This window comes from Theobroma cacao, chromosome 5, assembly GCF_000208745.1.
Source record: "Theobroma cacao cultivar B97-61/B2 chromosome 5, Criollo_cocoa_genome_V2, whole genome shotgun sequence".
NCBI classification, from domain to species: domain Eukaryota; kingdom Viridiplantae; phylum Streptophyta; class Magnoliopsida; order Malvales; family Malvaceae; genus Theobroma; species Theobroma cacao.
This window is the reverse complement of record NC_030854.1, coordinates 38,675,543-38,688,652: the sequence shown is the minus strand read 5'-3', so window position 1 is coordinate 38,688,652 and position 13,110 is coordinate 38,675,543. Positions and strand designations below refer to the sequence as shown.

General features: G+C 36.9%; 2 protein-coding genes across 5 annotated transcripts; both read left to right on the top strand.

Moving 5' to 3' along the window:
• On the top strand, nt 593-7,051 carry LOC18600537 (kinesin-4). The gene is made up of 20 exons (XM_018122408.1): nt 593-768; nt 1,306-1,472; nt 1,563-1,706; nt 1,772-2,017; nt 2,119-2,190; nt 2,463-2,535; nt 2,764-2,837; nt 3,073-3,150; nt 3,237-3,398; nt 3,486-3,567; nt 3,655-3,750; nt 3,839-4,015; nt 4,117-4,223; nt 4,334-4,512; nt 4,609-4,770; nt 4,871-5,124; nt 5,213-5,376; nt 5,465-5,629; nt 5,927-6,441; nt 6,557-7,051. The coding sequence occupies exons 1-20, from the start codon at nt 651-653 to the stop codon at nt 6,660-6,662; spliced, it is 3,141 nt and encodes a 1,046-aa protein (XP_017977897.1). The 5' UTR covers nt 593-650; the 3' UTR covers nt 6,663-7,051.
• Nucleotides 8,944-12,779, top strand: LOC18600536 (probable protein phosphatase 2C 5). Of its 4 annotated transcripts, none has more exons than XM_007031022.2 (9): nt 8,944-9,022; nt 9,127-9,198; nt 9,920-10,173; nt 10,513-10,684; nt 10,774-10,991; nt 11,136-11,243; nt 11,335-11,460; nt 11,547-11,779; nt 12,235-12,779. In XM_007031022.2, exons 3-9 carry the CDS (start codon nt 9,964-9,966, stop codon nt 12,452-12,454), a joined length of 1,287 nt encoding a protein of 428 aa, XP_007031084.1. In that variant the 5' UTR covers nt 8,944-9,022; nt 9,127-9,198; nt 9,920-9,963; the 3' UTR covers nt 12,455-12,779. The 4 variants fall into 4 exon arrangements, with proteins under 4 accessions (XP_007031084.1, XP_017977707.1, XP_017977704.1 ...); XM_018122218.1 differs by having other exon boundaries at nt 8,948-9,198; nt 9,973-10,173; nt 12,235-12,426; nt 12,503-12,557; XM_018122215.1 differs by having other exon boundaries at nt 8,949-9,198; nt 9,973-10,173.

Here is a 13,110-nt window from a genome sequence, read left to right as displayed (position 1 = left end):
AAGTGCTTGAAAGCCAATTAATTAATCAATTAAACTAAAAAAAAATAATAAAATTAATTAATTAATTAAGTAAAAGAAAGAAGATGAATAATTAATTAATTTTTAAATTAAAAATAAATAATAAAAAAGGGTAAAAGGAAAAAAAAAGACAAAAGTTTTAAAATTAGTCCATCATTTTCTCACTCGGGGAAATATAAACCGTGAAGCTCTCTCATAACCTGGAGGCTCGGAACCAGGTTCGGTGTATAGCTTTTCTCTTCAATATTAGAGAGAAACTGTGAGAAAAACAGAGAGAAAGAGAGAGGGAGAGAGAGAGAAACTGAGAGAAAGTGAGAGGAAATCTTTTAAAACCTCCAATTTTTCTCTCTCTGTATTATCTCCACAGAGAGATCCAATACCCCAAAAAGAAAATAAGAAAAAAATAGAGGAAAGAAGAAGAAAAAAACAGAATTTTTGGTCTCTGTTTTTATCCTCCTCTGTTTCTTGACAGAGCTGTTGATTATAAGAAAAAGAAAAAGATTCAAATTCTTTTATTTTTTTGGTTTTTCACGATTTGGGTTTTGAATATAAATGAAAAGGAATTAAAATTTTGAATTGATTCTGAAAATTTTTGTATTATTTTTCAATTCAACGGCTGGTTTTGTTACAAAATGGCAACAGAGTCGAATTTGCAATTCTCCGTGATATCAGTTTTGGAGGAAGTTCTTCAACAGCAAGGAACTCCAATAAGCGACATTAATTTGGCTTCGAGAAAAATCGAGGAATCTTGTAATGATCTAAATTTTTGGTTTATTTTTTCCTGCTCTGTTTTTAATTTCTTATTTGATTCTATTGAATGATCAATGGTTTTTTTGTTATTTCTCTAAATCTTGATCAATCTTGAAAACATTCTTGGTGCTTTCTTGCATGATCATTAGTTCTTTTGGCTTCTTATTTGTTTTTGATCAAATTTTGAGCTTCAGATTTTCTGAGTTTCATGTTAAGATATTCAAATTGATCTTATTTTACCAAGTTTCATGAATTCTGCATCGCATTTCTCAGAAATAATCATAAAATCTGCATCTTTCTGACAATTTTGGCTATAAAAAAAGGCACATTTTCTTCATTTTTTCCCCTTTCAAGTAATCTCCAAACAAATTGGAAACGCATTACATTTCAAAGGACGTCGAAGACCCGGTTTTTAATTCTTTTAACTTCCATGATTTGTTGAAATGTTCTTTTTCTTGGTTGATTCTCTGAGCTTGCGTTTGCTGAAAGAATGCAAAGGAGAAGTTTTAATATCATCACCATTTTACATTTTTGTAGCTTTGAGAAGATATGAAGCTGCTGGGTGGCTGAGAAAAAAAGTAGGTGTTGTTGGGGGTAAAGACTTGCCTGCTGAGCCTTCTGAAGAAGAATTCAGGCTTGGATTGCGAAGTGGCATAATCCTTTGCAATGTTCTTAACAAGGTCCAGCCTGGAGCAGTGCCAAAGGTTTGCTTCAACAATCAGTTTCTGATAGTATTCTATTTGCTCGATCAATTGTCCTACCCAATTTCGATTTATTTTTTGTATTAATTGTAGGTAGTAGAAGGAGCTTGTGATTCTGTCATTATTCCAGATGGGGCTGCTCTATCAGCATTCCAATACTTTGAGAATGTGAGAAACTTCCTTGTAGCTGTAGAGGAAATGGGGATTCCAACATTTGAAGCCTCTGATTTGGAACAGGTTAGTGTTGAAATTATCTTCTTGTCTACATGAATGTGAATGCTAATTTCTTGATTTTATTTCAGGGTGGGAAATCTTCAAGGATTGTGAACTGTGTTCTAGCACTGAAGTCTTACAGTGAATGGAAACAAAGTGGTGGAATTGGTTCATGGAAGTATTCTGCAAATGCCAAACCCTCAAATTTTGGGACAGGGAAACCCTTTGTACGAAAAAGCTCTGAACCATTCACGAATTCGATGTCAAGGACCATGTCCTTGGGTGAGAAGTCTGTAGAAAGCTTGTGCAGTGATCAGTCAGACCTCAGTGAAGCAGTTAGTGAGCTTTTTTTTATATTTTTGCATGTTCATGCTATCTGATTGATCAGGATTGAAATGAGAAGCAACTGATAGGCCATTTTCATTGTTATCTGCAGGGTTCCGTCCGTTCTTTGCATATGCTAGTTCGTGCAGCTCTTTCAGATAAGAAGCAAGAAGAAATTCCCACGGTGAGGTCCTTCTGCTCCTACAAAAACATCTCAAACAGCGACTTCAGTCAGGATGGAATAAGAAACTTATTTGCTGCTAAATATGCAAACCTTCTTCCTGTATGGTATTAGAATGGGATAGTGAATCAGGAAAATGTTTATCTTATGAGGGAAAATGTGTTTGCTGCAAACTTTCACTTTCCAACTTAAAACTACTCTTTTTGCTTCAATCTATCTTTTCAATAGTTTACTGAGGACAAACCACAAAAAGATAACTCTTCTGGTTGTAACAGATTGTGGAATCTATGTTCAATAAAGTCTTGGAGGAGTTTCAGCGTCGCTTGGCGAGCCAAAATGAACTGGTGAGCAGGTTTAATTCTTCACAAGTGTTAAGTCTTTATCTTCAAAATTTCAGCAGATAATTTTCTTGCACCTTTTTGTAACTATTATAAGTGTCGAGGGCTGTCTGCAGCATGTATTGATGGCCTAATCTGTCTTCTGATCTGAGTAAACCATTCATATACATGATTCCTCAATTCTCTTACTAGCTTTTTTTTTAGAAAGGTCAACTTATTTTTGGTAATCTGACAGATTAAAACTACAACAAAGATATGGAAGAATCTGTCCCTGATAATTCACTTTCAAGAACTGCTTCATGTGATGACAAGGTAGGCCAATATTTTTGAGTAGCTTTAACTCTTCACAAGCGTTTACTCTTTATCTTCAAAATTTCAAACGATTGTCAGCAGATAATATTATAAGTGTCGAGGGCTGTCTGCAGCATATCCATTGATGGCCTAATCTGTCTTCTGATCTCAGTAATCCATTCGTATACATGGTTCCTCAATTCTCTTACTAGCATTTTTTTTTTGAAAGGTGAACTTATTTTTGGTAATCTGACAGACTAAAACTACAGCAAAAGATATGGAAGAATCTGTTCCTGATAATTTGCTTTCACGAACTGCTTCAACTGATGACAAGGTAGGCCAATGTTTTAAGTAGCTTTCGGTTATTGATTCATGTGATTATCACTGAAATACCTTCATATCTTTTAAATGATGATGAAGGTTGAAGTAGAGGCCCCAGCTGAGGAAATGATTGAAGATGAATCATCAGCAGAATCAGAGAAAAAAGAACTTTACGATGGGAAGTGCAATGCTGATGAGGAATCAATAAGACATCTTCTGAAACAGCAGACATTATTTGAACAACAACAAGAAGATATCCTGGTGATTTGCAGTTAGCATTGATTCGAGTTATAATATTCGTTTTTGTCTACGATAGGGATGCAGTGGTTGATGTATTTGTACCTATAGGAACTGAAGCATAGACTTCATGCCACAAAAGCCAGCATGCAGTTTTTGCAAAGGATGTGCCAAGAAGAGTTTGTCAATCTAGGTACAAACTGAAGTCAATCCTTGATTACTTTCAGGTTTGTTCTTAAAAGGAAAATGTAATATTTCTCATTCTAGCTTCTCTTAATAGGTAAACACTTGCATACTCTAGCTTATGCTGCTTCAGGATATCAGAGAGTTCTTGAAGAAAACCGCAAGTTATACAATCAAGTGCAGGACCTGAAAGGTAGCTGTCTTAACAGTTCAAAGGCTTGATTTAGAGAAACTATCACCACAGTCAAATCATTCTCAATTGTATTTGTTCTATGTTTTAGGGAATATAAGAGTATACTGCCGGGTAAGGCCATTCTTGAACGGGCAATCAAACAGTTTGAGTTCTGTAGACAACATAGATGACAGTACTATCGCAATTATCACCCCTTCAAAATATGGAAAAGAGGGACGGAAATCATTCACATTTAACAAAATATTCAGTCCTTCTGTAACCCAAGGTTAGTGATTCGAAAGATGTTCTTCTCTCTATGATTCTATCCATGTAATTTTGTTTTTGGTTTTTAAGCCTTTCCTGAGCATGGATTCTCTTTCCCTGCAGCGGAGGTTTTCTCTGATACCCAACCTTTGATTCGGTCCGTTCTTGATGGTTATAATGTTTGCATATTTGCTTACGGCCAAACAGGATCAGGGAAAACTTATACCATGGTAAGAAATGCAGCTTTTTGTCACAGCAGTGATAATGCTAATAAGAATCTTTTTTTCTTACTGTAGTCAGTCAAATACGTTATGCTAATTCATCTCATTTATGAATCCAGACAGGGCCTAAGGAGCTCACAGAGGAAGAGTTAGGTGTAAACTACAGGGCATTGAGTGATCTATTTCTCCTCTCAAACCAGAGGAAAGAAACCATTTCCTATGATATTTCTGTGCAAATGCTTGAAATTTACAATGAACAAGTCAGGGATCTCCTTTCAGCAGACGGTATAAATAAGAGATATCCTTTATATCAGACTTATGTGTATTTCTCCAGAATGTTTTATGTTGTTCATTGGTGCCTCAAACCCATTTGTGTTCTTTAACTTCTACATACATTAGAAATTCGTAACAGCTCTCAAAATGGTATTAATGTACCTGATGCAAGCCTTGTACCTGTATCATCAACATTTGATGTCATAAATTTGATGAATCTTGGGCAAAAGAATCGTGCAGTTAGCGCCACAGCCATGAATGACAGAAGTAGTCGATCTCACAGGTTCAGTCTAATGTTTCTGGTTTTTAATTTCGAAAAGATTAATTTCATTTCTAGTTGTGCTCTAAACCATGCTAAGTTTCTGATTGGTCCTGAAAACCAGCTGCTTGACAGTTCATGTTCAAGGAAAAGACCTCACTTCAGGAAACATTCTTCGTGGTTCTATGCACCTGGTTGATCTGGCAGGAAGTGAAAGGGTAGATAAATCTGAGGTGACTGGGGATAGGTTAAAAGAGGCGCAACATATCAACAAATCTCTATCTGCTTTAGGAGATGTGATAGCTTCTCTTGCTTCAAAAAGCTCACACGTTCCCTATAGAAACAGTAAACTTACGCAGTTGCTCCAAGATTCACTTGGTAAGATTATCTGAAACCCCCTCCAACCTAAAAAAGGTGCTGGTACTGTATTCTTCTTTGTGACCATGTTATTGTTCTCATCTGTCAGGAGGACAAGCCAAAACACTCATGTTCGTTCACATTGCTCCAGAGTATGAAGCTCTGGGAGAAACAATTAGTACACTTAAATTTGCAGAAAGGGTTGCCACAGTTGAGCTTGGTGCTGCTAAAGTGAACAAAGATAGTGGAGAAGTGAGAGAGCTTAAAGAACAGGTTTCTCCATGTGCCCCTTCTGCATTTTAACTTAGAAGTGTCTGCTGTCATACCTGTGCTTATATTTACTCATCTCAATTGTTTTCAGATAGCTAGTCTTAAAGCAGCCTTAGCAAGAAAGGAAGGAATGCCAGAGTACCTGCAACATACTCAATCCAGTAGCCCAGAAAGTAGACCAAAGCTTGAATCATCAGCTTCTCTTCCTAAATTGCAGAGTTTCAGTGATCTATCTAACGGCCTTGCGAACACTGAGGTATAATATAACTGCTACGATTGGTAGAACTTTATCTTCCAATAATGATTAACATGTTTACAGGATGTAGATTGCAGATTTAACAATTAAGCTTCAGAACTGGTTTATCCATCTTATAGAAGTACTCTAAGGATTATAGTAAATGCTTATCATCTTTGCAGATTAATTTGCTTTCAGAACCAATCATCTACCCATTGAATCATCTTTCAGAGATAGAAAAACTGTCAATTTTCTGTCAATGTTTTCAACCAAGGATAAGATTTGCCTAACATGATACGCTTTTGCCTGCTGATTCAGAATGACTCTTCATCCACATCTAGGAGAGATAGCTTGGAGATCCAAGAGATGCTAGCGAATCCATCTCTGTGGCCACCTCTTAGCAGTCCTGCAGTAACTGTAAAGGATGACGACAGAGATTCAGTTCCTGGTGACTGGGTTGATAAAGTCATGGTGAAGAGGCATAGCAACATGAGCAAGGATCGAAATCCATCAGCAAGTAGGGAAGCAGGCAACAGACAACTGCCTGACAAGTTCAATCAGAGCTACATTCGTGGTCCAACAAAGATATACCCGGAACAAAACTTGAATAAGTTCACTACAAACAGAAAGGGCAACCAAGACTATGATCTGCAACGAACTCGGTCCGAAGTTGGCTCTACGGATGATTCTGACCTTGAAGCTGCAACTAGTGATTGTTCGGAGAATGACTCGGTTTGGCAATCCAACATTCCTAAGATTACCAGTGGTCCGAATGGTTTGGCATCTAAACCAAAGAAACAGCAACTTAGGACAGTAAAGAGCACAGAATTCAGGTAAGCTGCCTGATCACATCATGCTACGCTGTTCTCTTACTGCAAATTTCAGTTTATTTCTACGAGCTTAGAATCCTGATTTTCTTGTTGTTCTGTTTTCTTGGTTTGCAACCAGGAGCTCAATTCCATCACTAATTCCTTCACCATCAATGAGGAAGTCTTCAAATGGAGTTAATCCGAATTTGCACAAGGGAAAGAGGAAAACTGGGTCTACAAAGTGATTAAACTGAAGTGTTAAGGAAACTGGCTTCATCATTTTTTTCCCTTCTTCTTTTTTCACTTTCTGTCCCATTTTCTTGCCCTTTTCTTGTGTATCTATCATTTGAGAGAGGGAGAGGTTCACATATACAAAGTGGCAACAATTTTCTCAGTTGCCTGTGCTTAGTGGTGGTCAATCATAATCCCCCTATGATGATCCACCTCCTTGATTTGATTTGCTCACACTGGTGTGGATTTTGGGAACTTCTTGCTTTTTTTCTTCCCCCTTCCCCCATCAATTGTTCTTTCTTGTAGAATTAAGATTGGAAAGGAAAAAGAAGGTTGTACAATGAGGGCAGAAGGGAGGAATTGTATTATATGGAGTACATCAATGAATCATGATATTATTTGAGTATAAACAAAACAGCATAGCATGAGAACATTTGATCAATGATTAGCATATCAAATCTCGAGTTAAGTTCAAATCTTTCTTTTCGAATTTAAAATTGAACCTCCCGGAAATAAAATGTTTATATATTGATTTGATATTATCTAATGACTATGGATTTATGATCTACAATTATAAGAATCGCACAGACCCAAGCTCAAAATCATTTCATAAAACTCAAGCATTAGACTCAATGATTATACAGTTTGAATCCCTCTTATATTGAAGATTGAACCCAGGAACAACATGCTGATGAGCTGAAGTGATGCTTATCTAATGTGACTAGGAATTATGACCTACAGCTACAGGAGTTGCATACGACCCAGACCCAAGACCAGGAGTGATTTTAGCCACAACTGAAGCACAACAAAATATCCACTTGCTTGTTCATTACATGTTCTCCCTTTCCTTTCCAACGAATGTCCACCTCTATGTAGGTCCCACGAACACATGGCCACCTCAGCAAGTACCTTGATGGTTTTTTCTTAGAATGTGAGATATATCCACTAAATTCCATTAAAGAGACAACCACCCCCCACAAGAAAAGGTTGAGTTGCCCTCAACTAAGAATTAAGCTTTGTGCTTTGGCCTTTTTGCCACATTTCAAAATCAAAATGCCCTTGCCCCTCTTGTTCTTGCAAAACCAATATTGCCACTATCTTTTTGATTGATTTGACACACATATTGTCACTTAATATAGTATCCGAACAAACACTGTTTCTGTACACTGACGCTGCCTTCATACATTGACCTTTTTCCTAACAAGCGTTGCTTTCATACATTGATATTATCTCCATACATTGACCTTTGCTTATTATTTTGTAAAAGGTTTTTTAATAATTTATGTCACGTAATAAGTTTATTATTTTGTAAATAAAAATATTAAAATGATGATGAAAACATGTACCCGAAAATAAAATCCACTTTAAAAAATTAATAAACATCTTTTTTTGTCCTTGTTAAATTGTCATCCCAACTTCATGTTTGGAAACAAAGTCAAAGGTATTAAAAAATATATATAGCAATCAGTGAGGGGCAGCTTGCAAATTTCCCACTTGTTGAACCATGATTGCCAACACATAATGGGAAACGAGTAACCCAAAGAGATATGAGAAACTTGCAAACCCAAATCCCAATTTGTAATCACAAGCTTCTGACTTTGAATAATTCTTCCCTTTATTTCATATTTTAGGTCCCTCATTAACAAAAAAAAAATGTTGGATTTGGGACTGATTATGTCTTGTTTGGCCTGGTTGCATGTTTCATTCCTTTCATCTGGCATCCTCTGCCCAATCCAATTTCTCCTAAACAAACAAAGCCTTAATCTTTGTGTTTTGCTTAATCCTCCCACCTAAACAAATCAGTAGTAGATATCTCCCAACCCCACCATTTTTCTTCTGCCAGCCAAAACACAGCAAATTTCCACTATTGTTATCATAGAGAAAAGTAAGTCTTAGGGGATGAATGAGCAGAGAAGTCAAATCCAGTTTCCTTTTAGACCAAGAAAAATTTGACAGATAGATTTTCTTTCATGATATAAGCCAGGCAGATTATGCCTTGTAGGATGAAACAAAATGGAATACAAATCAAAAGTCAAAACCCACTTTCTCCTTTTAATACCTACTATATCTTCCTTTTTCTTTATAATATTTTTATTCATAAAATTAAATATTGACCTTTTTGAAAATAAATGTTGTTAGTTGTAAAAAATAAAATGAATGAAAGACAATGTAAAATTAAAATTTAAATATAAAAAAATTAAAAAATCAATTACAAAGGGCTGTTTTGTAATTTAACAAGGTATTTTGTTCCCTATAATTACAAAAGATTAAGATTTAGGACATAAAAGTCATTATCAAAAGTTTTTGTCCGGAAATCAGCACCTGAAACCCGCGTTTCTCTCTCTCTCTAGACTTCTCTTCCAATCAAATCACTGTGAGCTCTCTCTCTCTCTGTCTCTCTACTCTCTTTTAGGGTTTTTCAGCTTTGATTTTTGTAACCCAGAAAAGCACAAAAAGGAATGCTTTTTATACATGCAGAGAAATGAAGAAACACCCAATGTACGGCCATATCTGCGCGATCTGAGGTTCCTATTTCTTCATGTTTCAGCTGTGAGTTTTCTTTTTGGGTTGCTCAAAGTCCACTTCTTTTTTTGGGGTGGGGGTGGGGGGGGAGTGGAGTTGGCTGTTCATTTTTTTAGCTTGATTTATGTTCAATTTTGGATCTTGAGCTGAATTTTGAGTTTGTAAGCTAACAATTGAAAATGGGTTGGTTTAGATTTATCTGAATTTCGTTTGTAGATTGATGGGCTGAAAATGACCTTTTTTTGAGGTTAATTTTTTTAATGGATAAAGAATTTAGCTTTGGGTAATAAATTTTGTACATTGTCTTTGATTGATTCGTTTATTTCTTTTTGAGTCGCATTGCTTTTGGGGGGTTGGTGTGAATTTAATAACAGTGAGTTTGTATGTGGAAATTTTCAGATCAGTTTCTGGGGATTTTTGTTTTAATGTTGTGAATTAAAGTGGTGAAATGTGTCAGGGAGTTTTTTGTTAATTGGTTTTTGCATGGAAGCTTTAGGAAATGTCAAAGCTTGAGACTATCATGTACCCATTTGGCTTTGTATATCATCTTATATGATGTATAATGATGGAAATAATTTTGGGAATATTTTTTTTTATTAATTCTTCTTGAATGCTACTGTTTAGCTTGTTGCAAGTCTTCTATGTCTTATCAGACTAAACTGATTTTTGAAGAATTGATATGTTTGCCTTGCGCATTTTTCTTACCTTTAAATGTGGTGATGCTAAATAGTTTCATTTGGACTGCTAGGGCTTTGGCATTAGAGTTTTGGAAATGTTGAGATCTAAACTAACATGAGCCAGGCTGAAGTATCGAGGATGAAGCCACCTCTTGTTCCACTTGCGACTTTGATTGGTCGTGAGCTGAGGAATGAGAAAGTTGAGAAGCCTTTTGTGAAGTTTGGACAGGCCGCTTTGGCTAAAAAAGGAGAAGACTACTTTCTGGTTAAACCTGATTGTCAGAGGGTTCCTGGCAATCCAGCGACAACTTTTTCAGTATTTGCGGTACTATCTTCCTCCTTTTGCCCACCCTCTCTCTCTCTCTCTCTCTCTCTCTCGCTTGCTCTCTCAAACATGAAGGATGTTGGCTTATCAGCTTAAATAGCACATTATGGATTCCTCCTGTTTGGTTGTGAAGAAATGAGGAAAGAAATTGAGAGCTTGAATTACAGTATGGGAAAAAAGAGATTCACTGGGTTGAGTTCTGGTGAACATATGCTCTTGTTTAATTTGTCCTCATAAAAATGAGAACCAATTGGGGTGGTCATAGATCAAGTTGAGCATAATAACTGTGACATTACTTTTGATGCTTGTCGAGATTCCTAATATTGGTTTTATTGGCAGATTTTTGATGGGCATAATGGTATATCAGCTGCCATTTTTGCAAAGGAGAATTTATTGAGTAATGTCTTGAGTGCAATTCCGCAAGGCATCAGCAGGGAGGAGTGGCTTCAAGCCCTTCCTCGGGCACTGGTTGCAGGTTTTGTGAAAACAGACATTGAATTTCAGCAGAGAGGCATGTATTCATTTCTGTTTCATCACACTTTTTTTCTCAGTCAAATTCTGCTGCATGCTTATCATTGTAGTCATTTATATTGATGACAGGGGAAACTTCTGGGACAACAGTGACATTTGTTGTAATAGATGGATGGACTGTCACTGTTGCATCTGTTGGTGATTCTCGATGTATATTGGACACCCAAGGTGGTGTAGTTTCTCTCCTGACGGTGGATCACAGGCTGGAAGAGAATGCAGAAGAGAGGGAGCGTGTCACTGCCAGTGGGGGTGAAGTAGGAAGACTTAATGTTTTTGGGGGCAATGAGGTATTCTGCTTTTACAGCATGAGAACTTTCTCTCCTTTTTCTTTTTTGGTTTGCGGGAATTGGATGTGGTGGAATGGGTTGTTTATGAAGGTTATGATTGTTTATGACTCCTCCTTATGGGTTGAATCTGTGTTATGAGAATAGGTTGGTCCCCTCCGTTGCTGGCCCGGTGGATTATGCCTGTCTAGGTCTATTGGGGACACAGATGTTGGAGAGTTTATTGTCCCGATACCGCATGTTAAGCAAGTGAAGGTTATGTCTTCATGTCTTATTGCTGGGCATTTATCAATTAATTTTCTTCTGAGTATCCAAACCTTGAAACTTCTTTTTTGTTTTTGCTTAGTTGTCAAATGCTGGAGGACGGCTTATTATTGCTTCAGATGGTATTTGGGATGCTTTGTCTTCAGCTGTGGCTGCCAAGTCATGTCGGGGTTTACCTGCAGACCTTGCAGCAAAGCTGGTTGTTAAGGTGATTTCCAGACTGGGTTTTCTCCTTATATTATTATCTACTCAATTTGCCTTAATATTAATTCTTGTTTTTAACACTATTTTTAGGAAGCTTTGAGGTCAAGGGGCCTGAAGGATGATACAACCTGCCTGGTTGTTGATATTATTCCTTGTGACCATCCTGTCCTACCTCCAACACCAAGGAAGAAGCAGAATGTGTTCAGTTCTCTTCTTTTTGGGAAGAGATCTCAAAATTCTACAAACAAGACTACAAATAAACTTTCTGTTGTTGGAGTTGTTGAGGAGCTATTTGAAGAGGGCTCTGCCATGCTTGCTGAAAGGTATTCATTCGTTAGAACTTTCCTTTGCCCTTCTAATTTGTTTTTTATGTTGCCTTTTGCTTTATAAAATGTATGTGGGGTGGTAAGTGCCTGTGGGAAAGAATATGGATGGTTTTAAAATAAACCGGCAGGCCATACAAAAATTGCCAGAAGTTGCCAATGTTTTTCACAATCTTTTTTACATCTGTGCTGGTTGAATGTTTATAGTAATATAATTCATAAGTAGATTTGATGTTTGACATATTGATCACGACCAATCAGTTAAGTTTCTCCTACTTTCATGTCAGCTTTGCACCTAAATGCCTGGTTTCCGGGCAAAAAAGCACTGATTATTTCAAGATGGCATTTAACTTAAAGTTGTTTAAATTGATATATTGCTGTGGGGACAAGGATTACAGAGGTTTTTAAAATAGATCAGTCTCTAACTGCACTGTTTTTTGTAATAAAAATTGCAGGTTGGGAAAGGATTTTCCCATGAATACAAACTCTGGAATCTTCAAATGTGCAGTCTGTCAAGTTGATCAACCCCCGTCAGAGGGTTTAACTGTGAACTCTGGGCCTTTTTTCTCACCTGCTTCGAAGCCCTGGGAAGGACCCTTTCTCTGCACTAACTGTCGGAAAAAGAAAGATGCCATGGAAGGAAAAAGGCCAAGCAGACCCACAGTGACCACATAACATCTTTTCCGGTAACAAAGTAAATATGATGTATTTTTTTCCTGGCAGTGCGAACATGCTTGGTTTTCCTTTACCTGGTGGTGATTGCAATAGATGCGTGTAAGAATCGAGGTAGAGATAAGAGTAGGTGTTTTGCCATATTGTTTGTGAGTTTACGTTTGTGCGCTCGGCTATTTTACTGACCAACTCGGGACAAGGATGCTATCTGATAGATATTTGTGATAGTTTGATTGCTAACCGCTTGAATTTGTAATTAAAACTGAAGATTGCATAGTAATATATTTATTCCTGCTGCCTTTCTCCATTAGCAAGGGCATCTTCTCAACTCCATAGCCTGCTTATGATTGGATTGATTGAATCAACAATTAAACTTGATCCATGCATGCCTACTGCACTATTTGCTTTTACATACAGATTTCAACAATGCAGTGTTACTAGTGCAGTTATTTATAACCTTAAGGAATTGATGGTGAAATTTGCTGTTGACTTAAGAAAATTCTGACCCACAACTTTAATAGATATACTTCTTGATTGGAGATAGATCAGATCAAGTCCCAAATAACTGGGAGATGTTGTTGACATGGTTAATCCACTTGAGTAATCCTAATATAAAAGCGAAAAGGAAAAGGAAAAATCAGCTCAAGGCTGGCATTTCA

Coding starts and splice junctions, on each gene's coding strand:
- LOC18600537 (XM_018122408.1), top strand. CDS start 651: ATGGCAACAGAGTCGAATTTGCAATTCTCCGTGATATCAGTTTTGGAG. Junction 1,707..1,771: donor AAGCCTCTGATTTGGAACAG/GTTAGTGTTGAA, acceptor ATTTTATTTCAG/GGTGGGAAATCTTCAAGGAT. Junction 3,568..3,654: donor AGAAGAGTTTGTCAATCTAG/GTACAAACTGAA, acceptor TTCTCTTAATAG/GTAAACACTTGCATACTCTA.
- LOC18600536 (XM_018122218.1), top strand. CDS start 9,121: ATGCAGAGAAATGAAGAAACACCCAATGTACGGCCATATCTGCGCGAT. Junction 9,199..9,972: donor TATTTCTTCATGTTTCAGCT/GTGAGTTTTCTT, acceptor AACATGAGCCAG/GCTGAAGTATCGAGGATGAA. Junction 11,244..11,334: donor CGCATGTTAAGCAAGTGAAG/GTTATGTCTTCA, acceptor GTTTTTGCTTAG/TTGTCAAATGCTGGAGGACG.